Source organism: Vombatus ursinus, unplaced genomic scaffold (assembly GCF_900497805.2).
Source record: "Vombatus ursinus unplaced genomic scaffold, bare-nosed wombat genome assembly UNPS02008996.1, whole genome shotgun sequence".
Taxonomy (NCBI): domain Eukaryota; kingdom Metazoa; phylum Chordata; class Mammalia; order Diprotodontia; family Vombatidae; genus Vombatus; species Vombatus ursinus.
The window spans coordinates 624790-651738 of NW_020948774.1; the positions used below are offsets into that span (position 1 = coordinate 624790).

Below are 26949 nucleotides of genomic sequence, written 5' to 3' on the forward strand. Positions count from 1 at the left end.
TCAGGAAGAACTGTGGGAGTTATTTATTTTGCAGCATACACAAACTCACATGCATGCAGGAACATATACATGAAGACAACACACATGCATAAAAACACACACAGACATCATACACAACATATTGACTCTCCCCCTCCCTCATCCTCCCTTTACCATGGGCCTGGCTCTGATCCCTAAATGCTCATTGGAATCCAGGGCTTTCTTCTCCTTGGATGTATGCAAGGTCTATCTGCCATCTACTTCCCCATAGCTGACTGGTTCACATTGTCTGCCCAACTGTGCAGAGATCAATTGGATGGTTCCTGGGATCTGGGGCAGAGTTTGATACAGCATCAGGGAAGGAAGAAGGAATGCAGATAAGGGAGTTGGTCTTTCACAGAATTAATCACAGAAAAAGGGCCGGTGGTATTGAAACTAGGCATAAAAATCTGGCTGTGCTGGGCAATCCCTTTATGAGGTACAAATTATGAGGTCCCTTGAATGAATCAGAGAAAGGAAGCAACGTGATAGTATGAAGAATGACAGGCCACACCTCTGGGTGACATTGAGAAGTCAGTTCATTGAGTCTGGAAAATAGTCTTGAAAGGCCCCATTTTGTGAAGGGACCAGTAGAAGACTCATGAAGCTGGAGAAAGAGATGGTATAAGAAACTATGCAGAGCTGGGGAGAGTGGGAGTACGAATAGAGGCAACCACCATGAAGAAAGGGGATAGAACTCTGGGAATGAAGCTGCTTGGGCAAACAGGTATGTCCGGACAAAAGCTGTGTTGCTGAACCTTCCAATTTTCCAAACCTCTACCTTCACTGTTACTGATTCCAAGGCAGTAATCTTATATCCCCTTGAGCTCTTTCACATGAGCCCAGAGTTTTTTCACTGGGCATGAGGAAAGTCTGTTTACTTTGCTTTAAACCTTTATTTTGTCTTTATAAAGACAACATGTTGTTTTTATATGTTAATTACCTTAATTATGTTAATATATTGTTTTTGCATGTTAATCCCCTCATCTGCTAGTCAATGTGTACTTATTGGGAATATAGTTGTGAGGAAGCTACTGAGGAGGAAACATCCCCAGGAGAGACACACAGATAAATATAACACTGAAGTGTTTTGCCAGAAGTACTGTCTTTGGCTGGGGACTTGGAGCTAGCAAAAAGATATGGAGAGTTACAGATCCTTTGATACTACTTCCCAGAATAGAGAAGGAGCATTTACACTGGAAAACCTGTCAGGGCAACAAGTCAGTAGTAGGGTAAGGGGAAAATGGGAGGGGTTAAATACCACACCATCCCTTTAACACTGCTACACAGATATGACTCCATGTAGAGGTGTTGGTTCACATTCTCTGTGAGTCAGCTCTTTTCTGCAGGGAAGAGAGTGAACACCACAGAAAGTACAGCTAGCATTGCTTGGTACCCAGGCAGCGGGGTACCAGGGCACATGCTCGGCTTCCCTTCTCCTACCCCTCCTCTCTCCATCTGCCAGGCTTTCTCTCAGCCTCAGACACTGATCTCCAGATTCTGGGCTACAGACTCTAAACTCTAGGTGTTAGAGCTGAAGGGAACCTTGGAAATCACTTAGTCCATTTACAAATGTAGAAAATAAAATTCAGAGTGGGGAAAATATTTGCCTAAGGTCACACAGCTAATTAACCACAGAGCAAGAACCTGAACTGAGTGGTCTTTTCACAGCACCATGCTGCCTCCCAGTCCTTTGGGTAATATCCTCTCTCTCTAGCTGGGCTACCTTGGCTTTCTAGGTTTCAGATGGCAGTGTTCTCTTTCTCCTGACCTGCTGCTCCAGCTTCCAGGCTCCAGGCTCTATGTTCTAGGTTCTGGGTCCAGAAGCCCTTCCCTGACACAGAAGGCTCAGAAGTTGCTCTCTGCCACCCCAGAGAAGGTATAACGGTGGATTCCCTTGCCCTCAGTGCCTGGATCACTAGGGCTGGCCCCAGTCTTCTCAAGGTAGGAGCTTTGGGTTAGAGCGTTTGACTGACTGCTTCCTGCCCCGTTGCTGGTGCTGCTACAGCTTACCAGCTGACGCTTCTCCCCTGGGCAGGTGGACCCAGGCCGGCCAGTGCTCAAATGGCTGCACATATGGCGATGCTCCTCTTCCAGAGCCCTCCCAAGCTGCCAACGGTGCCAGCTCTTCATCAGCTCTGCCTGAACCTGCCGGACAGTGATTGGGCATACTCACATATATATACTCAGAGGCAGGAACATGTTATACCACAACCATGGGACTGGGAGAAGATAATCCCAGCAGGAATATATATGGGCACAAGTGTGTACAGTGACATGTATTCATTGGAATCAGAATTTGTTTACAAGGGCACAGCTGGCATGGGCAGAGGGCAGTGTGGGAGGGTGAGGTCAGAGTAAGCCAGAGCTGGGACCTTATTGAAAGCCATTGCATGTTGGAGCATTGGAAAGACAACTGGACAGGAACCAGGAGACCTGTGTTCTAGGCCTGGCTCTTCCATTGTAACCAATTCTATCACTGGAGTAAGTGTCTTTCTCTCTCTGGGCCTCTATTTCTTCTTCTGTTCAAGGGGCCTGGGCTCAGGTCCCTTCCATCTCTCATGGGCTGTGCCTTCTATGAGCCACTTGAACTTGAACTTGAAAGGTCTATTCTGATAAATAGCAGGGCCAGCGCCCAGATTGAGGGTGAGATGCCAGAGTTGGTGCTCAGCTTAGTACCTTTGGTTCTCCCTGGCTCCTTACCCATCAGGGTGGATACAGATACTTAGACTGGCCTCACATAGGGGACATGGAAAGTGGAAAGAGTCCCCAGATTGAGACTGTCACACTTACCTCCTTGTTGACAAAGCAATAAAGAATAGCCACCAGCATGCCCTAGTGTAGAAGAGAGAGCCAAATCAGGGGAGAGAGGAGCAGCACCCACTTCTCTCCATTGTCACCAGCATAGATTCTCTGGAGAAAAGGACCCTAGCAGGTCCAGGACAGGGGAGACAGAGCATCAGTCCTGAATTGGCTTTGGTCCTCATGCTTGGGGGCATTAGGGCTCTGAGTATCAAGAGGCATATTCACCTGGAATGAGCTGAGAAAGAGGTCAAAGAAGAGCTTGACGGAGCGTAGGGTGCCCTGGGCATGCTCGTCTGTCACGAAGGCAAACACCACCTCATGGATGCCCAGAAGAGGGATCAGCGTCAGCGTTGACTTGGCCAGCCTGCCGGAAGGGATACTAAATTACTCCCAGGATGGAGCCACAGACACACCCTGTGGACAGTGGTGTAGAACTGGGCAGGCAGAAAAGATCTAGACGTCATCCTTCTGAGAGTGGGATCCCAAAGGCCAAGCCATACCTGGACTTCCCCACTTTCCCAGCAGCTACCTCCCAACTCAATAGCTTCACCTTGGGGTTGACTGAATGCTTTCCTGAAATATTAATAAGTGTCTTTCTGCCCTGGTCTCGCTACTTACTGGCTATACCCTTTGGCACCTTCCTAAACGTCTATAAAACTCAGTTTTCTCACCTATAATGTAAGAATAACAAGACTTCTACTATCTACCTTATGGGATTGTTGTGAGGAAAGCACTATGAATAAGCTGTGAAGTGCTACATAAATATGTGGAAGGTAGTATCAGTGGTGGCTGAGAAGTAGGGTGCCATAGTAGATGATTTGCCCCAACACTAGAAAGACCTGGGTTCAAGTTCTACCTTTAATATGTGCTGGTTATGTGACCCTGGGACAAATCACTTAACCTCTTAGTGCCCTAGTGCACCTCAGTAGTGTCCAACTCAAATAGAAATGGAAATCATTAATCCATACACAAGGATCCCAGAGGGTCACAGATAGACTTAGTTTTGAAATTTGGTATTATCTAGGTTTTACTGAATTTTATTTATTTTGTTAAATATTTCCCAATTACATTTTTATGGGCTGCATTGCTTTATGTTTGATACCTTTGCCTTTGACACCTCTAAGCTTATAAGTTGCAGAGAAGGTGTTGACCTGCAATGACTGAGAGAGTTCTCTCTCTCTGAAGTTCCCTAAACCAATGAAAGCAAAAGTCTACTCCCCATCCCTATCATCATCATCATCATCATCATCATCATCATCATCATCATCATCCTAATCAATATAATCATTAATGCTACTATATTAGCCCCTTGTCCCCATGGAAGGCAAGGAATGGGCAATGAGCTGGGGTCTAGTAAGTTGTGCACGTTCAAATCTCCACCCACATACTCACATATACCCACACTCTGCCAGCCACCCACCGAAACTTGTAGTCAGTGTATCGCATCTGGTGGGCCTGAAGTTTAGAGATGAGGATCTGGATGATACGGATGAAGATGAAGAAGTTGATCTGTAGAGAAGGGCAGTCACAACTCAGAAAGGAAAGTGGGTTACTCCCCATTCCCAATCCTGATACTTGCAGTATTCTGCAAATTGGAAGAGGCAGATGGTGGAACCACACCAGTGGACCCGAAACCAAACCTAGCCTTTGACACTTACTAGTTGTGTGACCCTGGGCAAGTCACTTAACCCTGTTTGTTTCATTTTCCTCACTTACCTTGCAAGGTTGTTGTGAGGATAAAATGAGATCATATTTGTAAGAGGCTAAGCATAGTGCCTGGCTCTTTAGAAATGTACATTCCCTTCCCTTCCCTGAAAACTGTAAATAATCATAGTTCTCTAACTTAGTCTGTGTCTTGTGAAACTCCACTCTCTCTGTACTGCTTTAATCAGAACAGATTTCCACTCTGTAAAACCACCATGGCACAAGAAGGGAGCGTTCGGTGGCTTATTTTTTAATTAAAATTTTTTATTTCTAAAGGGTTTGGTTAGCATTCTGACCATTCAGCCTGGCTTCTCTATCTCCTAGGTGTCTCTAATATTATTTCCATGTCTGCTTCTATTATTTTAAAAGGGCTGGAATCTTGTCTTCTTATCTCCACATAACACTTATCGTAGTGTTTCCACACATAGAAAGATAGCTAGCAAATGGTGTTCTTGGCCTACTGACTAACCAAGTAACCAGACAACCAACTGAGTGACTGGACCAAATGACCAATCAATAAACATTTCTTAAGAACCTACTATGTGCCAGGCACTGTGCTAAGTGTTGGGAATACAAAAAGAGGCAAAGAAAGTTCCTTCCTTCTAAGAGCTTATAATCTAGTAAGGGAAATAGCATGCAAACAAATATATGCAAAGGAAGTTATATACAAGATAAATGGGAGTAATTACAGAAGTTAACAGTAATTAACAGAAGGAAGAAACTGGAATTAAGAGGGGTTGGGGAAGGTTTCTAGTAAAAGAAAGGATTTTAGTTGGAATTTCAAGTAAGCGAGGGAGGTGGTAGGCAGAACAGAGAAGAGAGAGTGCTGCAGGTATGAGGGACAGCCAGAGAAATGCCTGGAGCCAAGAGATAGAGTGTTTTGTTCATGTAAAAGCCAGGAAACCAGTGTCACTGGATCAAAAAGAATTTGTAGGGGTGTAAGGTGTAAGAAGACTGAAAAGGTATGTATATGTGTGGGGAGGGCAGGTTATGAAGAGCTTTGAATGCCAAACAGAAAATTTTGTATTGGATCCTGGAGGCAAGAGGGGGCCTCCAGAATTTACTGAGTAGGGAGTAACATGGTTAGACTTGTACTTTAGGAAAATCACTTTGATGGCTGAATGGAGGATGAATTGGAGTGAGGAGAGACTTGAGGCAGGCAGACCCACCAGAGACAATTTTAACAGTCTAGGCATGAGGTGATGAGGTCCTGCACTAGAATGGTGGGCAGTGTCAGAGGAGAGAAGGGGGTGTACTCAAGATATTTTGCAAAGGTAAAATCGACAAGTTTTGGCAACAAATTGGATATGAGGGGTGAGAGACAGACCAAATGGTCAGCTGCCTTTGACTAACTAAGTGCCTCAGTGAGCAACTGACCAACTGACTGATCACGAACTACGAGCCAACTGATCAGCCAAACAAAAGGGTTGTTGCTAAGGAAGAATGAAGAGCTGAAGACAGTAGGAAGTGTAAAATGAGTCTCTTTAAAGTATACAACTGGGGGCAGCTAGATGGCGCAGTGGATAGAGCACCAGCCCTGGAGTCAGGAGGACCTGTGTTCAAATCCACTCTCAGACACATGATACTCACTAACTGTGTGACCCTGGGCAAGTCACTTAACCCCAATTGCTTTGCAAAAACAAAAAATAAAAACAAAACAAAAAAAAGTAAATAAAATATACAGTGGAATGGTGAAATGTGAGGAACTTAAAAGGGGGCACTGCTTGTGTATACAGGTCAGTAAAGGCTTCTTTATGGCTTATATTTGAGCTTAAACTAGCCAGCTGACCGACAGATCAACCAACCAACTAATGAACTGAATTGCCAAACAATTGATTGGCTGCCTGGTCAACCAACTGATGGACTAACCAACTGACCTGCCAACCAACTTGACCTACCAATTGACTAGCTGATCAAACAATCAACTGACAAGTTAACCTACTAACCAACTGAATGGTTAACCATCTGAAAACCTGACTACACAATCAGTTTAATGATTACTTGGCCAAATGGATGCTTGACCAACCAAAAGATTGACTGTCAAAGACAGTATGTGATTGATATGGTAAGTGTTGACAAGTTAAGGCAAGATTGGTTGGGAATGGGGTAGTCATGAAGGGCTTCATATAGAAATAGGACCTTCAAAGATAAAGAAGATTTGAACACGGATAATGTAAGGGGAAGTATCAAGTTGGGGAATAGCATGAAAAAAGATTGTAAAGAATGAACACAAGGAATTTGAACTTTAATCTGTAAGTAATGGGGAGCTAGCGCAGGTATGGTCTTGAGTAGGGATGTAATATACAAAAATAACTTAAATGAATTTGAAATTGGGTAAGGATCAAGTGGAGATGAGAAGCTAATAGTGAGAAGGTCAGTCAGGACAGTATTCATTTCAGTAGTCCAGGAATGGGACAAAGTCATGACGGTAGAAATAGGAAGGGACAGACTTGAAAGGCATCTTGGAGGAAGAATTGATAGGACTGGGTGATTGTATGTAAGGAGGGAAGGGGAAGGAGAGACCCGTGAAATATCACTCTGTAGTGTCAAGCCTTGATGGCTGATGGCATTGTTGATGGAAATGGGGAAGTTGGAAATCGGTTTGATATGATTGCCTCTCTCAGCCCATTTTCTCATCAATATTTTAGGAGCTTAGACTAAATGATCTGGAAATTTTCATCCAACTCTAACATTCTACAATCTTATGATTGGTTGACCAACTAGCCAGCTGTCTAGCTGACAAATTGACTGGCTAGCCCAGAGGTGGGAAATCTGTGGCCTGGAGGCCACATGTGGCCTTCAGGCTTGTTTGGATTCCGTCAAAGGGCCACACTTGAGGACCTAGAGGGCCACATGTGGCCTTGAAGCTGAAGATTCCCCACCCCGGGCTAGCCAAATTATTGACCAAATCAGCAAAAGTGACAGAGGAGAAGCAAAGAATCAATTGGAGGGTTGGAGGATGCTATTACTCACCAGGATAGCTAGGAAGACAGGGAGTCGGAGGATCCACCAGAAACCCATGTTGTCATTGCTGGTCCAGCACCTGAGAAAAGGGATGAATGTCTGTGGGGGTGACAGATGTCTTTTCCAGGTCCCATTCCTCTTCCACCCGGCAGCGATTAAACATGGATCCAGTCCATTCCACAGGACGAATCAATAACCAGTCATAGCCCACTTCCTACCTCCCACAGGCACTGGACCCAGAGACACACATTCTTATAGGTAGGCAGTCTAAGACACAGCTGGAGGGGAGGGTTAAAGGTGAAATTAAGTACCAGATGTTACACATGCATGCAGAAACCAGTCCTTTTCGGGGACTAAACAGACACTACCTTTGCTGTCATTAGGTGACCAATGAGACATCAGCACAGACACAGTCACATACCTAATCACAAGTACACTCACAGTCACACACACTTCAAGCCTGAGATTCAGTTGCCCGTACACAAATACACACACAAACACCTTCACTGCCAGAGACATCAGCTTACCCACCATACTTCAACACTCCCAGAGTTGTAGTACCCAGATACTACACAAAAACAAAGGCATATAGCCAGAGTGAACTAGGTAAAGAAAAGAAGTCTAGAAATTGGAGGGGCAGAGGGATTCCATCCTGTAGGTAAAAAGCTCTGATACCCTACCCAAGAGGCCTCCTAAGGCAGAGCTCATGGCGGGGGGGTCCCCCTCTGGAGACATATGTCTCCTGAATTTACCTTTACCCCTCACCCATTCCAGGATATAACCTTCCCTACCCTTTATCTCCCAGAAGCCTGTGGTCCCTCTCCCTCTGCTCTCCACCTCTATCCGCCATTAGTTTCTGGTACTTACTGGATATTCTCATAGAAAAATTTCACCACAATCCAAGGGATGACAAAGAGGATAGGGGCCCCTGTGGAGACAGTTGATAAGATAAAATTTGGCCCCCTCCTTGCGGAAGCCAGGGTTCAACCACTGCAGAATCCTCACCACAATCTCCCAGCCCCTGGCTCCCAGCCCCCTGCCATATGGCCCATTTTCTGGCCACCCCCCTCCAGTTACCCCTGGCTTGCTCACCCCAGCCAATGACCAGGTAGAAGTTGAAGTAACTCTTCTCTGAGAAGACAGCCAGCACCAGAAGGTTGTGCAGGTAGACCCCTTCCACCAGCAGCCAACAGTAATTGGCCACGATGCCATACTGCATGAACACCGTGGCCACTCGGCATCCTGCCACCGCCTGCCACATAGACTGGCATGGGAGTGGGCACCACGGATACCCCATACCAGGTTTTATACATACCCACCCTCCGGGCTGGAGTTTCCTGGGTGGGAGTGACCCTCACTTGGGGATCAGAGCAGGGGTAGATCTCAGAAAAGAGAGATGATGGAAGTTAGTGCAGCAATGCTGGGGGCAAAAGAGGAAATTGGGGCTTGGGGGTTGGTGGGGGGCCTGGAGGGCCAAGGAGATCCCAGAACTGGATCTTCTTATATGAAGGGGAGGATGGAAGAGATTCTAAAGGTAAGAATTCTTGGTTTGCATCAGGGTCCAAGGAAAGGAAGCAATTCTAATGGAATGTAAGCTCCATGAGAGCAGGGACTGTTTCATTGGTATCTCCAGTATCTAATATGGCATTTGGCTTACAGTAGATGCTTAATAATGCTTGTTGATTGAATGGTTATATTTGGATTGAAGGAATTCTGGGGTTAGGCTGACTAGAGGAGAGGGGAAGGGCTTGGGAGAGATCAAGAAATAACTTACTAAGCAACTACTATGGGTTAGGTACTAGGTTTATAAAGGCAAAATGGAAATAGTCCCTGCCTTCATGGTGCTTACAGTCTAGTTAATAAGACAATACGTACTCTCTTTCTCCCCCTTTCCCCAGCCGTGTGTGTGTGTGTATGTGTGTGTGTGTGTGTGTGTGTGTGTGTGTGTCTATGTATGTATATTTGAAATGTATAAAGCAGATCCTAGGTAACACTGGAAGGGAAGGTACTAACAGCAGGAAGGACCAGTAAAGGCCTCATGCAGAAGGAGGTGCTTGAGCTGAATCTTATAGGAAACTCGGGATTCCAAGAGAAGGAAGAACATTCCCGGTATAAAGGATAGGCAATGCAAAGGCAAATAAGAGATGGAGTGACGTGTGGGAACAAGAGGAGGTAGGAGGGTATATCTGGGAGATGTTGTGGAGAAAGAAATGGTGGGATTTGGCAAATGATTGGCTATGTGGGGTGAGAATTGAGGAGCATGAAATCTAGGTGCAAGCCTACCACAAAAACCTAGGTTAATGGAAAGATAGTTGTGCCTTTGTTTGAAACAGGGAAGCTCCAAAGAGGGATGGTTTGGGGGATGGACAATGAGTTCTGTTTTGGACATGTTGAGTTGAGACATCTCCAAGACATCCGATTGGAGATGCCTCATAGACAATTGGTGACACGGGACTGGAATTCCACAAGAGACTAGGACTGGTTATGGAGATCTGGGAGTCATTTCCATAGAGAGGATAAATGAACCCAGAGGAGTTAATGAGGTCACCAAGGGAAAGAGAGAGGGTCCAGGACAGAGCCTCAGGGCACACTCACAAGTAGGGAGCATGGCACAGATCATAGTCCACCAAAGGAGACTGAACAGGAGTGGTCAGGAGAGAGAAAGGCCAGCGTGGGCTAGTCTAGGCCAGGCTGGTCTGGGCCGGGCCGGGCCGGGCCAGAGACACTGACCTCATCACTGAGCCAGATGCTCACACTGAGGTCGTCTCCGATCTTCTGGCTGTATCGAGTCTTGAGCAGGGCATCAATGACCAGCACAGAGCTGGCCTTGAGAATGAAGGAGGCAAACAGGTTCATGTGGATGTAGTTACGGGTACAGTGCAGCTTGCTGTGGGGGAAGAACAGAAATGAAAGAACCCTACCTGCTCTTTCAAACTGGATGTCCAGCCACTCTCCAGACTCCTTGCCCACCCCTTCTAATATCTGCTTCATCTTCCTTAACTCTTCACTCTGTCCCCCCAAATGTGCCTCCAAACGCTGGAACTCCTCTGTTGGCTTTCTCACCCTATAACTCCCACGGGGGACAGCTGAGGTTGTGCAGTGGATAGAGCCCTGGCCTGGAGTCAGGAAGACTCCTAAGGTCCAGGCCTTAGATACTTCCTAGTTGGATGACCCTGGGCAAGTCACTTCACCTTGTTTGCCTTGGTTTGCTCATCCGTAAAATGAACTGGAGAAGGAAATGGCAATCCACTCCAGTATCTTTGCCAAGAAAACTCCAAATGGGGTCACAAAGAGTCAGATAGGAATGAATAACAACAAAAGATTTGTTCTTTGACTCATTCATTATTTAGGATTTCATTGTCACCTCCATTTGAATGTCTTTTGGTCATTCAAGCTTCTCAATTTATTTTATTTTATTTTATTTTATGTATGTATGTATTTATTTATTTATTTTTGTGAGGCATCCGGTTAAGTGACTTGCCCAGGGTTACACAGCTAGTAAGTGTTACGTGTCTGAGGCTGGATTTGAACTCAGGTCCTCCTGACTCCAGGGCCGGTGCTTTATCCCCTGCACCACCTAGTTGCCCCCAAGCCCCTCAATTTACAGGCAAGGAAACTGAGGCCTAGAGAGGCCCAGAGAGTGACCAACTCTGGGTCACATGGATAGTAAGTAGAAGAGCTGAGATTTGAACCCAGATCTAGGTCTGAACTTCAGAACCATGGTTCTCCTTGATACTGTTGGCATTGTCCCCCCTAATCCTCCCATTGTCTCCATCTCTCCACCCCTAGAACCTCTGTGACAACCAGAAACCCCAAGACTACTCCCTGGAAACTTCCTAGAGTTCCTGAGACCTCATAAAGATGCAAGTCACTTGACAGTTCTGTGGCTCAGTTCCCCCATCTGTAAATGGGGCACAATAGCAGTATCATTAGCATTATTCCTAATGTTTTTTGTAAGCTTCAAATAATATATGTATTTTGCAAACCTGAGGCTGCCATTTATATGGCATAGTTCCCCAGCCTCCTGGGATTTTCCAGGCTCTCTTGCTCTTTCCCATAAGAGCCCCAAGAGCTTTGCCCATCCCCCCATGTTCCCAGGCCGTTTTTCCCCAGGTACCTGAAGCCCAGCAGGATGAGGAGGGCAAGGAGCAGGGCTCCCAGGGACATTGAGTAGCCCACGGTGTACATCACCTGGAAACTGCTGTACATCTGAGCAGACTTGTTCTGGGAAATAAGAGTATCATAAGAGCTTGCCTCATCTGGGCGCTCCCAGCTGATCACCTTCCCCAGCCAAGGTTCCCCACTGACCTGTGACCAGATCTCACTGATGTCCATCTGGCACTGAGAGGCATTGCGCAAGGACTGGCCTTGGGGCCCCTTGACCCATTGCCCATCAGGTCCACATTTCTTGAAGACAAATCGGTGCTGTACTAGAAAGAGGGGGCACACTGGCATTGGTTAAGGCCCCTCTCAAGTGAGACCTTTCACCCAACATGCCCATGCCCCTGCAGCCCCTTCCTCGGGTTCCCAAAGTTTACCTTTATGATGCCAAGGCAGGTACCAAGGGCAGGAGATGTTGGCTGTGGTGTTGGGGAGGGTATCCGGCCAGCAGGAGTATTTGTCAAAGGTCCTGTTACAGACCAGCTCTGCTTGTGGGGCAGGGCAGACAAAGAGGAGAAGAAAGGGGGTGGCTCTGGCCCTGCACCCCCTTATTCTCATCCCACCCAATTGCCCTGATTTGAGACTGTTAACCTTCTTCATCTGAGGCGTAGCCAGCCCTGACCCCACAGCCACCAAAACTGCTTTCTTCTAAGACTCGGAGCCTGGATGAAGAAGGTGGGCATGCAGAAGGTGTGGGCCTTTCTTCCTTTCTTTACAGTATTCCTGGGGATTTTATACTTATCCTGATCTAATTTGTGCAGTAAACATTTGTGTCCATATCTTATCTGCCCTACTAACTTGTACTCCTTGAAGGTAGGGATTGAATCCATTTTCATTTTTTATACCACAGCCAAGCCCTACACATGATTCCTTGCCCATAGCAGGTGCTAAATAAATGTTTTTCCTATTTTATTTTTAAATCTTATTTGTGTTTCTGTCCTTTAACGTTGGGGGCAGCTAGGTGGTTCAGTGAATAGAGTGCCAGTCCTGGAGTCAGGAAGACTCTTCTTCCTGAGTTCAAATCCAGCACTAGTTGTATGAACCTGGGCAAGTCATTTAACCCTGTTTTCCTTAGTTTCCTCATCTGTAAAATGAACTGGAGAAGGAAATGGCAAACCACTCCAATACCTTTGCCAAGAAAAACCTAAATGGGGTCACAAAGAGTCATACATGACTAAAAAAAGAATGAAACTTTTAATGTCATCTTCATCCAGTTACATCCCTCCCTATTCCCCTAACTAGGGAGCTATCCCTTGTAATGCTGATTTTTAAAAGAAAATAAATGCATGCTGCCTTGCCAAGCAGCTTCCTGAAGGGGCTGGCAGGGCAGAAAGCTTGAGAACCAGGGAAGGCCTGGGGTCATGCTGGAGAGGTGACCCTGGAGCAGGGGTGCCTCACCAGTGGGAGGGGGCAGTAGGCTCAGGTTGTAATGACACTCATCACTGTAGCTCTTCCATTTTTCAAAGAGGAAATCCATCACCTGGGCAGAAGGAGCCTTCAGCTGAGAGACAGGAACAGAGGGAGAGATGAGTGGTAAAGGAACCTATGCTAGGAATAGTGAGTCAAGAAAAAGGGGCCCGGGGTGTGGAGGGTGGGGAGGAGAAGGGCAGGAAGGCACAGGGCTCACCTGACAGGAGACCACCAGCAGTAGCAGAGAGACATGAGTGAGAAGCATGCCTCTGGACAGCTGTTCCCCACATCTGGATGGGGGTCAGAGGTCTTGTGGCCACTATCCACTGAAATTCCCCAAGGGCATCTAGGCTCCTGTTGGGGGCTAGAGGAAATAGGCTTTAGGGGAAAGATCACAGGTTTATCAGAACCTGTGTTTATACAATAACAAAAATATTGTAAAGACAAACAGCTTTGAAACACTTTGGAACTCTGACCGACAACACAGTGGCCATCTACAATCCAGTGGACTCATGATGCAACATGTCACTCACCTCCTGATAGAAAGGGAATGAACTCAGAGTGCAGGTTAAGAGATTGAGGTATAGATGTGGACCTGGAAATAAAATAAAATTGAATTAAAATGGAAAAAAAAATCAAAGGTTCAGAGTCAGGAGACCTGTCTTGTTCCTGCCTTGCCATCAGCTAAACTATGTATGCCCTGATCTGCCGGGGATTCTTCTTTTTTTAAAAATTTATTTAGTTTTTAATTTATAGAATAAAACAAGCATTTTGATAACATAGTATAATAAAAAAGGTGATTGCACATAAAACTGTAAATTTATTATGTATAACTGGCTATTCCTTTTAAATATATAATAGTTATCATGTAAATGTCTTTTTTTCCCCCTTTTTTTCTTCCCTTCCCCTGGCTAAATGGCTACCATTAGACACAAATAGGTATATATGTGTAAAATTATTCTATACCTACTTCTTTTTCTTTCTCTGGATGCAGACAGTGTCTTTCTTCATACATCCTTTATTTTTAATTTGTATATTTATAATAGTCAAAATGACCCAGTCACTCAAAATCATTCTTTTTTTTTTTTTTTTTTTTGTGAGGCAGTTGGGGTTAAGTGACTTGCCCAGAGTCACACAGCTAGTGAGTGTTATGTGTCTGAGTTCATATTTGAACTCAGGTCCTCCTGACTCCAGGGCTGGTGCTCTATCCATCATGCCATCTAGCTACCCCTAGTCAAAAATCATTCTTAAAACAATGTGGCTGTTACTCTATACAACTTTCTCTTGGTTCTGCTCCCTTTACTCTTCACCATTTCATATAACCTGGGGTCTGTAGACTACCTAGTCCGTGGGTAGATTTCAAGGGGTCTGTGAACTTAAATGAGGGGGAAAACTCACCTTTATTGTCATTTACCTCTAACTGAAATTTAGCATATCTTTCAATGATAAATATAGGCAACAAACCACAGTAGTATTAGTAGTATTTGCAACTTTGTCATCAATAGAAATCACAGCTCTTTTCTTATCAAATTACAGCTGTTGTAGCTCCCAAAACATCACTTATATTCATCGCTACTTCAAAATTCCTGTAGTTATATTAGGCTGCTGCTAGTTATATTACTATATCACAAATTGGATTTTTAAAAAATATTTTGATAATTGTATTTCAATATAACTGGCTTCCTTTGTGGTCTTATGTATTTTATTTTATGCATTTGAAACCACTATTCTGAGAAGGGGTCTACAAGGTTTCCCTGGACTGCCAGAGGGGTCTGTGATATAAACAAGGTTAAGAATCCTTGCTTTAAAGGGGCAGCTAGGTGACGCAGTGGATAGAGCACCAGCCTCAGATTCAGGAAGACCTGTGTTCAAATCTAGCCTCAGACACTTGACACTTACTAGCTGTGTGACCCTGGGCAAGTCACTTAACCCCATTGACTAGCCAAAAAAAAAAAAATCCCTGTTTTAAGACAGAGTCTAAACTCGCCCCCTCTAGTCCTCCTTATCCATAAAAGACAATAGCACCTTTCTTACCTGCCTTGTAGGATTACTATGAGGAAATAACGGAACGAGCAATGACAAATTTAAAATGCTTTCTACATGGAAGGGGTTGCTATAATTCTATTGGAGGGGGTGGGGCCCAGCCACTGGCACTTCTGTCTCTCTTCTTGCCCCCACTGCCTCCCTAGGGATGCAAGTTGCTTCATGTTCTGTGCCTCAGTTTCTTCCTCTATAAACAGGGGATGATAATAATGCCCAAATGATTGTGAGGATACTCTCTTCCACCCCTTCCCAATAACTCAGTGCAGGGTTAGGGTTGGGGTGGCTGTCTGTCCATAGGTCTGGGTGACCAGTGGGGAATTACCGAGCTTTCCCTATCATCTTCCAATGCCTGACCCATTCGCTAGATGTCAGTACTTAGTGGGTCACCTGCACTCCTTGGGATCTGCCAAGCAAAGCACCAATCCCCACCTCAAAAAAACAGTTAATTCCTCTATAGCTGATTCAGGCTTTGGGATTTGTCTTTTAACTAACAAAGAGTCCATTCAGTTCACAATTTCCCCCTACCCCCTACGCCCTAGGCTGAAGCATATTTCTGAATGCTCTCCCTCAGACTCCCAAAGCTCCAGAAGCTGTCACCAGCTTTCCCTCCCTTCTTTCTCCATGCATACCTCAAAGGAGAGCTGTCCCTCTGCTAAGTGCCTCTCAGGCTGCTCTCGTGCTGTGGCAGGGACTCATATTGGGGGGGGAAAGTATCAGCCATATTCATGGATTCCTTATCAAGGGCCGCTCTGTTATTTTGCAAGGAGTGTGCTGCCCCCCTCCCTGCCTTGTCTAGGACAACAGGCAGAAACGGCTTCTTCTCTGATGCCCCAAGCACAGATACAGGATCCCTCCTTCCTTCTGATCTCCTCTTTGAAGCTAGAGAGGGCACCAGCACAGTTTTCTCTCCTTGCTCCTGTCCCGTGGGGTGATGCCAGGGTCTGGGTTCCTGACTGGAAGCTGCCCTTTCCCTGTTCCTTCCCTACCTATTTTTAGCCTTTGGGAAAATCATCTCGGCTGGATGACTGTGACCCCCAGCAGCAAGCAGCTGTAGGAGACCTCCCAGGGAGGGTGCCCCATTGATCACAGAGTCCCAGCCGTCTTCCAGGGCCTGCCCACCATATTTAGCGAGGCGGTCTTTGCAGCTGGACAGCCATATCTCCCCTCACCGACCAGGTGGAAGCTAGAGGTTGTGCTGGGATCTCCCAGTTAGGAGCGAGGGAACTCCCAAACTGCACTTTTTGCCCTGCCTGGCTATAGAAGGGATATGGGCAACCAACCTGCCAGATGTGGGAACTGGACTAGGGTCATTGGTTCTATGTATTCTCAGCACAGGCAACTAGGTGATTGGATGGATAGAGCACCAGGCCTGAAGTCAGGAAGACCTGAGTTCAAATCCAGCCTCAGATACTTCCTAGTGTGACCTTGGGCAAGTCACTTAACCCTGTTTGCCTCAGTTTCTTCATCTGTAAAATGAGCTGGAGAAGGAAATGGCAAACCGCTCCAGTATCTTTGCCAAGAAAACCCCAAATGGGGTCCCAAAAAGTCAGATGTGATTGAAAATGACTGAGCAACAACAAAAATTCCCTCTGTGTGTACATGTGCGCACATATACACATATCCAAACTACTATATTTTAAGTACAGGGACTGCCTCTCTCCAACTCATATATTATACTAAGGTCCTCTGCTAACAAGAGGAGGACTCACAGGACAGGACATGAATGCTAGGGCTATCAGGACAGCACAGAAGCCCAAACACTTTCCAACCCATAAGGGAAGAGAGGAGGCAGAGGAGCAGGAAAAAGACGGAAATGAAGCAAGGCTCTTTTTCTCTAAGGGACAGGTGAGTCCTGAGTTTAGCCAAGGGCTGTGAAGTTGTTCCCAAGTTAAAACTTGGAGAGGATGGAAGTCCAACTAACCACACCAGCCTTCCTCCCTCCCCCATAAGGCAGCATCTCTGGGATGCCGGTGCATCTGAACCATAATTGTCAATAGCCACCCTGGGAGGTGCCATGCCAGCTAGACTCGGTGTCACGCTGTTTTCTAGCAGAAGCAATGTGGCACAGGGAAAAGAGCTCTGGATTTGGAGATATGTGGCCTGGATTCAACTCTTCCTTCTGCCACTTACTACTGATGGGAACTTGGAGGGGAAGTGACTTAATCGCTTTCTCTGGGTTTCAGTTTCCTCATCTGTAAAATGGTGAATCAGTCCATCAATAAACATTAATTAAAATTTTTAAATGTTAATTAATTTTAATCTTTAAAAATATTTAATTTTAAAATTAAAATTTATTAAAATGGTGATAGCTAGTGTTTATAAGGGTTGCAAAGTGCTTTGCAAATATTATCTCATTCTGTCTTCACAACAACCAGGAGATTAGTCTATCTCTAAATCTATGATCCTTTATAGTCATGAACCCTTCATCTCCCCAGCCCCAGGGACCTCTCACTTCCCTGGGAACCCTGCCCCTATGGAATGGACCCAGCTATTGGGGCTGAGTGAGAAACAGGACCCAAGCATCCTTAGTCCCAGTCCTAAACCCCAAAGATATTTCCACAGAGAATGCAGAAGGATGATGGGGGAAGGCTATTAAGAAGACTCCCTGGGCAGCTAGATGGTGCAGTGGATTCAGGAGAACCTGAGTTCAAATCCGGTCTCAGACACATAACACTTACTAGATGAGTGACCCTGGGCAAGTCACTTAACCCCACCTAGCGCCCCACCCCCCCAAAAAAGAAGACTCTCTGATGGAACAAGTTGGGAAGTTGAGGGCAGTAGGGAAAGCAAGGCTGAGATGAAAGTAAAGGACAGAGAAAGAAGACGAGAGAGCAAGTCAGGGTTGGGGGACAGACAGAAGCAATGAGGTCACCAGACTCTGGTTCTTCTGTCTATTTCGTCCTCAATGCCCATTTACTTACCCAGACTGAATGAGGCATGAGTGACTTCTGAGTGAACTTGGGCAAGTCACTTAACTGTGCCTCAGTTTCCTCATCTGTCAAATGAGGAGGCTTTGAATCCCCTAGGCTCTGGGGTGGGAAGGGCCAAGCTGGCAGGTGGGCAGAGAGAGGACCAGTGGGCACCTGATCTCATCCTGACATCTGATCAGACAGCTCAATCTGCTTTGGCTTCTCAGGTCAATACATGCCTGGCTTCATCGGGATTCTGTAAACCAGAATCAATAAGGGACTGGGAACAGACCTTCCTGGTCCTCTCTGTCCCCTGGGTTGGGAATACCCACTTCACAGGAATGTCCCTATGGGAATTCTCCAGTGCACGTAGCTGTGATGATGCTCAGGTTGTTACAGTGCTGGGTTCTTACAATTAAACCAATGCCCTCACTACCTGTTCTAGCAAAGCTCTAACCCCAATTTCTAACCATGCAAAGGCATGGACATTAGGGGTCTGCCTCAGAGCTCTTGACATGGGAAAAGTGGGGTGTTGGGTATTGGCCAGAATAGGCAGAGGCTCTGGGGCCTGGCAGGACTATCTGGTTAAGGTCCTTAGCCTGTACCCCACATTACCTACCCACCCTATCTTATCTTTTTTCTGTTATTATAATCTCCTCCAATTTAGGGTGGACAGAGTCAAGTAGGTGAAGGTGGGGCTTGGAATGGAGGGACTGAGTAAGCTAGGCAGGGAGAAAGAGGAGCTAGGAATAGGACAGTGAGGAATATGAGGACTGGGGACAATGGCTAAAGAGAGTACCAGATCAGTGCTAGAAAGACCCAGAGAGAGATAGGAAGAGAAGGAAGAAGGGGAAAGAATAAAGAGAAGCCTCTTTTTAGCTTGCTGGGGAGAAGCACAGAGCCTCCTGGACAGCTCTGGGGAAAAGTTCCTAAGTCAGAGTCAAGGTGGTTACTGGTACCACAGAGCTCCCCATTATGAGACCAGCCCTGGCTTGGGTAGCTGGGAAGGCCAGGGAGGGCAGGGTTAGTCTCTGGGCTTCTCATTTTGAGATGGATCTTAGGGGTGTGGGGGGCATGTTGGGGAATAGGAAAAGGAAGAAAGGTGGCAGTCTCAGCCTCTGCAGAGAACAATTTGGGGCAGAAAGAGGGAGAAAAATGCTTGGGAAGAGGGGTTGAGCTCAAAGAGCATGGGATTGGGAATCAGGAAACCTTGGGTTCTGTCTTTTCTCTGATATTAACACACTGTCCAGCCTTGGGCTGCCCAGACCAAGATGTCTCCAGAGCATCACAAGGGAGGTAGTATGATTAGGGCCAGAAGGCTTGAAGTATGGAGAAGAGGAATAGACACTTTGGGTGTCCACTTCTGCCTTGCTACCTGACCCCTAGCCAGGGAAGGGAAGCCAGTCTGGACCAGATGGCCTGAAATCACGGAAAACACCATCGTGGCCACACGTCCTTGGGTCGCATCCCTCCTTACTAAGGCCTGCAGGTACCATGCCAAGGCCGCCAGTGTATCTGGCAGAGGAACATGCCAGCCAATGGCAAGTGCCAGGAGGAGAGGTTCCCTCTTCTCTAGCAGGACATACGTGGTTCTGGCTGAGTTTCTTGGCACTGAAGTCAGAGAAGCCCCCAGGCAGAGGGGGTAACGTGGCAAGGGCACAGCTCTGGCCCATCCAGCCCAGCACATATACTCTCACCTTCTCAGATTCCAAGGAACCTGACATCAAGGGCTTGGCAGCACCAGTCCCAAGCTCATGCCAGGCCCTGGCAAGGTTCTCTAGATCCACTTAACCCAGGGGATGGGAGTAGGGTAAATAGGAGGAAGAAATGTGGCTGGAAGAAGGAATCTGGCTCAGATGGTTGGATTGTAAAATTATTGATTTAGAACTGAAAGGGTACCTTCTAGGCCACCAAATCCAGCCACCTCATTTTACAGATGAGGAAACTAAGGCACAGTTAAGTGACTTGCCCAAATTCACTCACAAGTCACTCCTGCCTCATGCATTCTGCTACCAGTTGGTTTTCTGAATGACTGTAAGAGTGGGAAAATTGAATAATGAGATTTCTGTTTGGTCTGAAAAATGTGGCAAAATTGTCATTCTAATAATGACATCATAGTGGCAACTAATCCCATTTGACCAACACTGACCACACTGGAACCAATGAGCTAGCACCATGCAAATAACTCCAAGGCCACTGTGTACCCATTGGTCAAATTTCCAGGAATATCATTTCCCCACTTTATTCCCCTCTTTCCCTACTCACTTGAATGACAGAGGCTTAGTTCCCTTTCTGTATTCCTCGCCAAGGTAGTGAGCTCCTTCTGAAGGTAAACTGCCCCCAGTGTAATTTTGATACCAAATCTCGGCTGAACATTTCAGATGAAAATCCTTTAGGAATTGATTCAAACTTAGAAGACTAAGAGCCCTTCCCCAACCGGTAAATGGCCAAAAGATATAGGCTATTTTCAAAACATCAAATCCAGTTTATCAATACTGTTCCAAACCACTAACATTAGAGATATGAAAACCAAAGCAACTCTGAGTTTCCACCTCACATCCATAAGATCTGCAAAGATGACAAAAGAGTGTAATGATAAGTGGTGGAGGGGCTGTACATTCATACACTGTTGGAGCTGTGAACTTGTCCAGCCATTCTGGAAAGCAATTTGGAACTACAACCCTACTGTATTCTACCGTATACCCCTTGACCTAATTATGCCACCCCAAAGAGATCAAAAAAGGAGAAAAAGGACCCATATGTATAAAAATACTTATAGCAATTCTTTTCATAGTAGCCAAAATTAGAAACTTATTTGGCCACCTATTGGGGAATGGCAAAACAAACTAGGATATGAATGTAATGGAATAAATATACTCATGTTGTGAGAAATTATGAAATGGACAGTTTGGGAAGCTACTGTTCATAGACCTCTATGGACTGGCATAGGGTGAAGTAGGCAGAACTATTATTTATACAATGATAACAGCACTATTGAGAAAAACAACTTTTAAAAACCGTGGAACTCTTATCAATGTAATAATAAATCATGAGTTCAGAGGCTTAAAGATGAAATATGTCACCCATCTCCTGCCAGAGAGGTGATAGACTTAAAGTGCAGAATAAGATATACATTTTTGGACAAAGTCAATGTGGGGGAATTTGTTTTGCTGGAATGTGCATATTTATCATGAGTTTTTTTTTAATTATTCAATTGAGGAGGCAGTGGGAGAGAGTGATAATGAATGGTTATAAAATGAATAAATTAATGAATGAATAAACAAAATAAAAAATAACTTTTGGGGTGGAGGCTCAAGATGTTTGAGGGCTATAAGGTAATTCATGGTTAACCACGGTGGGCTATACAGTAAGCTGACCTATGGTTTGGAGGTTACTAGGGCCTATGAAGACCCAAGACCCCAGAATCGTCTGTTCTTCCTGGCACCTTTCTCTTTTTTTTTGTATTGCCAGGCACTGAGGGCATTATTAGGACAAAAAGTGTGTGTGTGTGTGTGTGTGTGTGTGTGTGTGTGTGTGTGTGTATGAGATGCATGTGAAGAATGCTACATGGTGCTCAAAAAGTGTATCTTTTTTTTTTTGGTATGTACAGTTTGTCTTCCTCAGTTAGACTGTAATCCACTTGAGGGCAGGGAATTTTTTCACTTTTTGTCTTTGTCTCCCTAGCCATTTATTAAGAGTGCCAAAGCAGCTTAATCAATTTTTGCTGATTGAATGTATGCATGTATTTGTGTCTGGGAGTGAGTCCGGCAGAGAAGAGCCTAGACGGCTAGGATGCAGGGGCATGAAGGAGGGAATGGTGGCCATTGCTTTTTGTCGTTTAGTCATCTCAGTCATTTCCCACTCTGCGTGACCCCATTTGGGGTTTTCTTGGCAGAGATAGTGGAGTGGTTTGACATTTCCTTCTCCAGCTCATTTTACAAATGAGGAACTGAGGCAACCAGGTTGAGTGACTTGCCCAGGATCACACAGCTACTAAGTGTCTGAGGCCAGATTTGAAATCAAAAAGACTCATTTTCCTGGTTCCCAGCCAGGCGCTCTAGCCATTGTGCCATCCAGCTGCCCCAGGCTCCCTCCAAGCACTAGCCTTTAAGGACTGGACCAGGGAAAAAACTAAGGAAGACGAGAGGAAGGATGCATTCGGTATCTGTTCATGCCCACCTGATTTTAAGTACAGAAGAGGCACCATTCACAAGCATGTGTGATTGGCCGCGTGCCCAGCTTTTCACACCCACACCCCCTACACACAGTTGCACACACACGCCCGTGTCCACGCTTGGCCGAACAGGTTCATGCATGGTTGCTCCTAGAGTCTCTCTGGGCTGGCCAGTGCCCAGGCCTCCCACTGGGTATTCAGGCCCGGCTGAACTAAGGTAACTAAGGTATCAGAGCTCAGAGGGGCCATCACACTGATTTCTCCCAAGGATGCTCCAGAAGATCGGGAGCAGCAGCAGCAGCAAGACCTTCAAGGTGACTGGGGGGTTAGAGGGAGGGAACGGTGGAGGAAAGCAGGGGTGGGGACAGCAGGCAGAAGCATAACATGGATCTGGGAAGGTAGGCAAATATTAGAAGTTTCCCACCCCATGGTAGGCACCCAGAGCCCTTTCCCAGGGGCTCCTAGAAGGGAAGATGAAGTTCAAGGGGTGTGTGTGTTGGGGGGGGGGGGGTGTTGTTTGTGTGAAACCCAGCAGGCAGCAGAAGGTCATAGCCCTGAGGGCACCAGAACACAGCCTCATGCAGTGTTGACACAACTAGATTCCTGGAGCCTACAGAAGGTTCCAAATAAGGACTTTGGGGCAGCCAGGGGACCAGGGTCTGACTCCCACCCTGGCTCATCTCCCTTCCCTCTAGAAGAGAGGTTTGCCTCAGGCTAGTTAGTCCCCCAGAGTGGAGAAACCTGGGCACTGAGGGTCAGAGGTCAAATGCAACTTAAGGAAAGGAAAATTTTGCCTAAGGAGACTTAATGTCACCTTCCCCTCTCACAGGATTATAGAAAGGCTCAGTGATGCCAGAGGACAATGGCCTTTACTCTGGGGGCCAAATAACATCTGGTTCCCAGCAACTGAGGTGACTGCCCCCAACCAACCACTTCAGGAAGTGGGAGGGGGCCCAGTGGAGTCTACCACAGATCCCTGGATCTGCTGATGGGAAGCAAGGGAGAGATTTACTATTGGGGCTCTGTTCACCCCTACCTCACCACCTTTAGGGATGGACAGAGGAAAGGTGAGGTTATTGGGGCAAAAGCCTCTGTGTGTGTATGTGGATGAGTGTGAACGGTGTATGCATAGCAGGAAAGGCCAGATGGTGTTTTAAAATAGTGTTTTCTGAGTGTGTGTGTGTTTCTGTGTGTGTAAACATGTATGTGTATGTGTATGGCAAAAAAACGGGCAAAGGCCTAGGAGAACGGGGACTGTGAGGGACTAGGGTGTAGTGGACGGAAGGAGAAAACAGTGGCTACTGGCAGTACCCCCTTCCCCACTTATCCCTCCACCCCAACCCCCAGATCAGGTAGCAACCTCCAAGGACTAGTTAAGAGCAAGAATAAAAAAAGTCCCAGGAAAGCAAGGGACAGACGGGGAGCCCAGGCTCTTGGAGAAGCGTGGATTGTCAGAAAAGTAACAGCATTATCTCCCCCGGTCTTGGCAAGAATTAGAGGGTACTATTATTCCCAGGGGAGCTTTGGGGACTGGAGCTAATTAAAAAATGTGGTATGGAACTGGTTGAAGAGGTCAGCCTGAATGCCCCTGAGATTTGGAAGGAGAGACAATCTCAGCCCTAGGACTTAAGAGGAAAATGGTTGGAATGGAAAAATATCGACTGGAGTCCGGTGTGGGCACATATCCTCACTAGCAGATCCCCCCCCCCCACCTCCTCAGTTACCTCCTTTACTGCTCGCGTCCCCACCTTAATCTCCCTGTCTCTTCTCTTCTCCTCTGTCCCCAGCCACCACTGCCTTCCTTCCTCTTTCCCTTTCTCTTCCCTATCTCTATTTCCCTTTCTTCTCACTTCTCTTCCTTCTTTATTATCATCTTCCTTTTCTATTCTCCTCTACTTCTTCTTTTCTCTGCTTTTCTCTCCCCTTCCATGTCTATTCCTTCTCCTGTCTTTTCCACCCCTCTCCACGGTCTGTTAGTGTCCCTTCTCTCCTCTTCTCTGCTCCTCTCCTCTCCTCCCCTTCACCCCTTTCTCTGCCTCCCCAACTTGGCTGGGCGGCCGCCCCCTCTTTGCCCCTCTCCGCGGCTCATCCTACCAGCCGCAAGCAGGTGTTCACCGTGAGCCTCCTGGCTCCCGGAGGTCCTGCGCCTGGTCCTCTTCCCCGTGGTCCTAGGGCGGGGGCTGGATCTCGGCTTTTCTGGTCACCGAACCTCGAGATGGGGCTTCGGGATCCCTGCTCCCGACTCCCTGGCGCTCAGCACAAACTTTCCAGACCGCGACAACCGGTGGCTGCAGTGGTGGCCGTGGCTGCAAAAGGAGGGGGAGCAGGAGGAGGAGACGTCCCTAGGGGCCGCCTCCCCCCTACTCCACCCGGATAGCGTCACCCGCCAGGCGGCTCCTGAAGTCCGAGACCCCAGTCCCAGACCCTCTGCTGCCAGATCCCCCTGAGTCTCTGCGAGCAAACTCTTAAGTTTTTCCCCTAACCAGAGCCAGGGGTGATGGAAATGTGGGTGCGAGGGCGCCTGTGGAGGAGGAATGATATGTTCGGGGTATTATTAATCATTCATTCAATCACCTCCTCCGGGGCCATCTTCCTACCGCTGCTCTCTGATCATTAGCTCTTCCCAGGGGGTCTGGCCTGATTTGCTGTTTGAAATTCTGGAAGAAGCTGACCCCTTACTAATCAGCAGCCACTGCTAGTGAATGACGAGGAGTAATTATGAACCCCTGCTGACCACACCATAGCTCAAACAGAGGTGATGGAGAACGAATGGGGTGGGCGTGGGAGAGAAGCAGAAGTGGGACTAGAGTCCTGCTGGATGATGGTGAGGGGCACAGGATGGCCGGTGGGTGGACATAAACCCCTAGGAAAACGAGCTGCTTCCTAGTCCCCAGAATCCAGGGCTGGCCCCAAGTCCAATTGGGAAAGAGGCAAAATTTGTCTTAAAGCCTCTCTCCCTTACTCACTTCCTCCCTCCTCCATCTCTCTGTCTTTTTAACCCTCTTCACACTACATTCGACTTCAGGTGACCAAAGGTCTCATGATAATAACAATTGCAAGCCATCACGTTTATTCAGTCCTTTAAGATTTACCACTTTCACGGGTCTTATTTCGTTTACTTCTCACAAGACTTTAGGGAGGAAAACAGGATATTATTAGCTCCATTTTCATGGAAGGATAATGATAGAAGGGATCTTTAGAGGTCCTTATTTTACATTTAAGGAAACTGAGACCCAGACAGGTTAAATGCTTTGCCCAGGGTCACACAGATGATAAGGCCTATCTGGGATAGGACCTGGTGATGCAAGTATCATTAATTCCATTTTATCAAGGTGAAGAATGCAGGTGTTACTTTCACTTTACAAAGGGAGAAACTGAGGCTCAGATAAGGGAAATGACAAGCCCAGGGTTTGTCGTTAGCAGAGCCAAGGCTAGAATCCAGATCTTCTGGTTCTAAGTCTAGCAGGGGATTTGTTCTGTGAAGTTTGGATTCAGTTAAAGGGCCACACTTGAGGATCTAGAGGGCCACATGTAGCCTCAAGGCCACAGGTGCCCCACCCCTGGTCTAGCTTTTTCTTCACCCTGGACCCTCCTGGAAGTAAAGCCCCTCCATTGCATCTTTTATTTCACCAATTTCTAAGGTTACTTTCCCCTCTTGTTGTACCTGATTCAAAGCAAAGAGGAGTTTTTGGTTGCCAGGTCATGGATATGCTCTACTCTCTACCCCTCCCTCCTCTACTACCCATTCTTGGCCTCTTTATCTGGCTACTGTTGATCTAATAGTCTTCCAATGCATTATAGGCTTTGGTCTTTGAGAGCTCCCTTCCTTCTGCATCATTGGTCCCTCTCCAGGATGTGGAGTGGAACCAGGCAAGAGAATGAAGCTGTCTGGGAATGGCTGAGAGGAGATCACAGTGCCTTCTCGCCAACTTTTTGTGAGATGCCTTAAGTCATTTAACCTCTCTGAGCCTCAGTGTCCTCATCTGTAAAATAAGGTTGAACTCAATGACTTCTAAGGGACTTTCTAATTCTAACATTCTATAAGTCTATGATCTACTCTCATGAATGACCTACTCTCACAAAAGGCTGTGCCTGAGTCTTGTGGACACATTCCTCTTTGCTTTTCACAGGGTTTGAGATCTGTGTATCTTGGCCTAAAAGCTATTCAGCAGTCATAGGTCAGAGAGTAAAGGTCAGAAAATCCTGCCTGCATAAGAGTGGATATTTTGGCATGGTAGGGAGGTAAGGCCAGGCTTGTTGAATTCTATTCAATTCATCAAGTCAATTCAACTGAACAAACTTTTAAAACAAATCTTATTTTTATTGATATATTTTGTTTCTACATCACCTTCTTTTCCATATATCTATCTTCTTCCTTCTCAATGAGTCGTCCCTTACAACAAAGAGTAAAAAAGAAAGAAAGAAAGAAAACAGTTTGGCAAAGCTAACCAGCAAATAAATCAGGAATAACAGTATGTCCAGTGTTCTACATCAATATTCCCTCACCTCTGGGAAGAGGTGAGGGAGGTGAGAGGGATGTGAGTCTGCAGCATCCCACTCCAGGCATTGCTTCACTCATAACCTGAGTGAAGAGGGTGGCACAGAAAAAAAAAAAAGATGGGTTACAAAGGAGATAACAAAGAAATTGGTTAAGAGGGAGCTCAGACCTGGTACTTTAGAAGGCTTAACCCTCATGAGGGACACAGAGAATAAGGAAGGACTAAATCAAGGTACAGACCATAAACCAGAAAATAAAATTTA

The 26949-nt window shown here is 46.4% G+C and overlaps 1 protein-coding gene across 3 annotated transcripts; it reads right to left on the reverse strand.

Moving 5' to 3' along the window:
• GCGR (glucagon receptor) lies at positions 1-24489 on the reverse strand. 3 transcript variants are annotated; one of them, XM_027850272.1, is made up of 15 exons: positions 24283-24489; positions 13596-13657; positions 13280-13426; positions 13051-13153; positions 12030-12137; positions 11800-11921; positions 11609-11715; positions 10222-10378; positions 8584-8743; positions 8359-8419; positions 7501-7570; positions 4244-4332; positions 3049-3187; positions 2812-2853; positions 1-2166 (listed from the first exon to the last, which is right to left on the reverse strand). In XM_027850272.1, the coding sequence occupies exons 3-15, from the start codon at positions 13325-13327 to the stop codon at positions 1867-1869; spliced, it is 1506 nt and encodes a 501-aa protein (XP_027706073.1). In that variant the 5' UTR covers positions 13328-13426; positions 13596-13657; positions 24283-24489; the 3' UTR covers positions 1-1866. The 3 variants fall into 3 exon arrangements, with proteins under 3 accessions (XP_027706073.1, XP_027706075.1, XP_027706074.1); XM_027850274.1 differs by having other exon boundaries at positions 13280-13440; XM_027850273.1 differs by lacking the exon at positions 24283-24489 and adding an exon at positions 23913-23973.
• Between the last annotated feature and the right edge of the window lie 2460 nt (positions 24490-26949).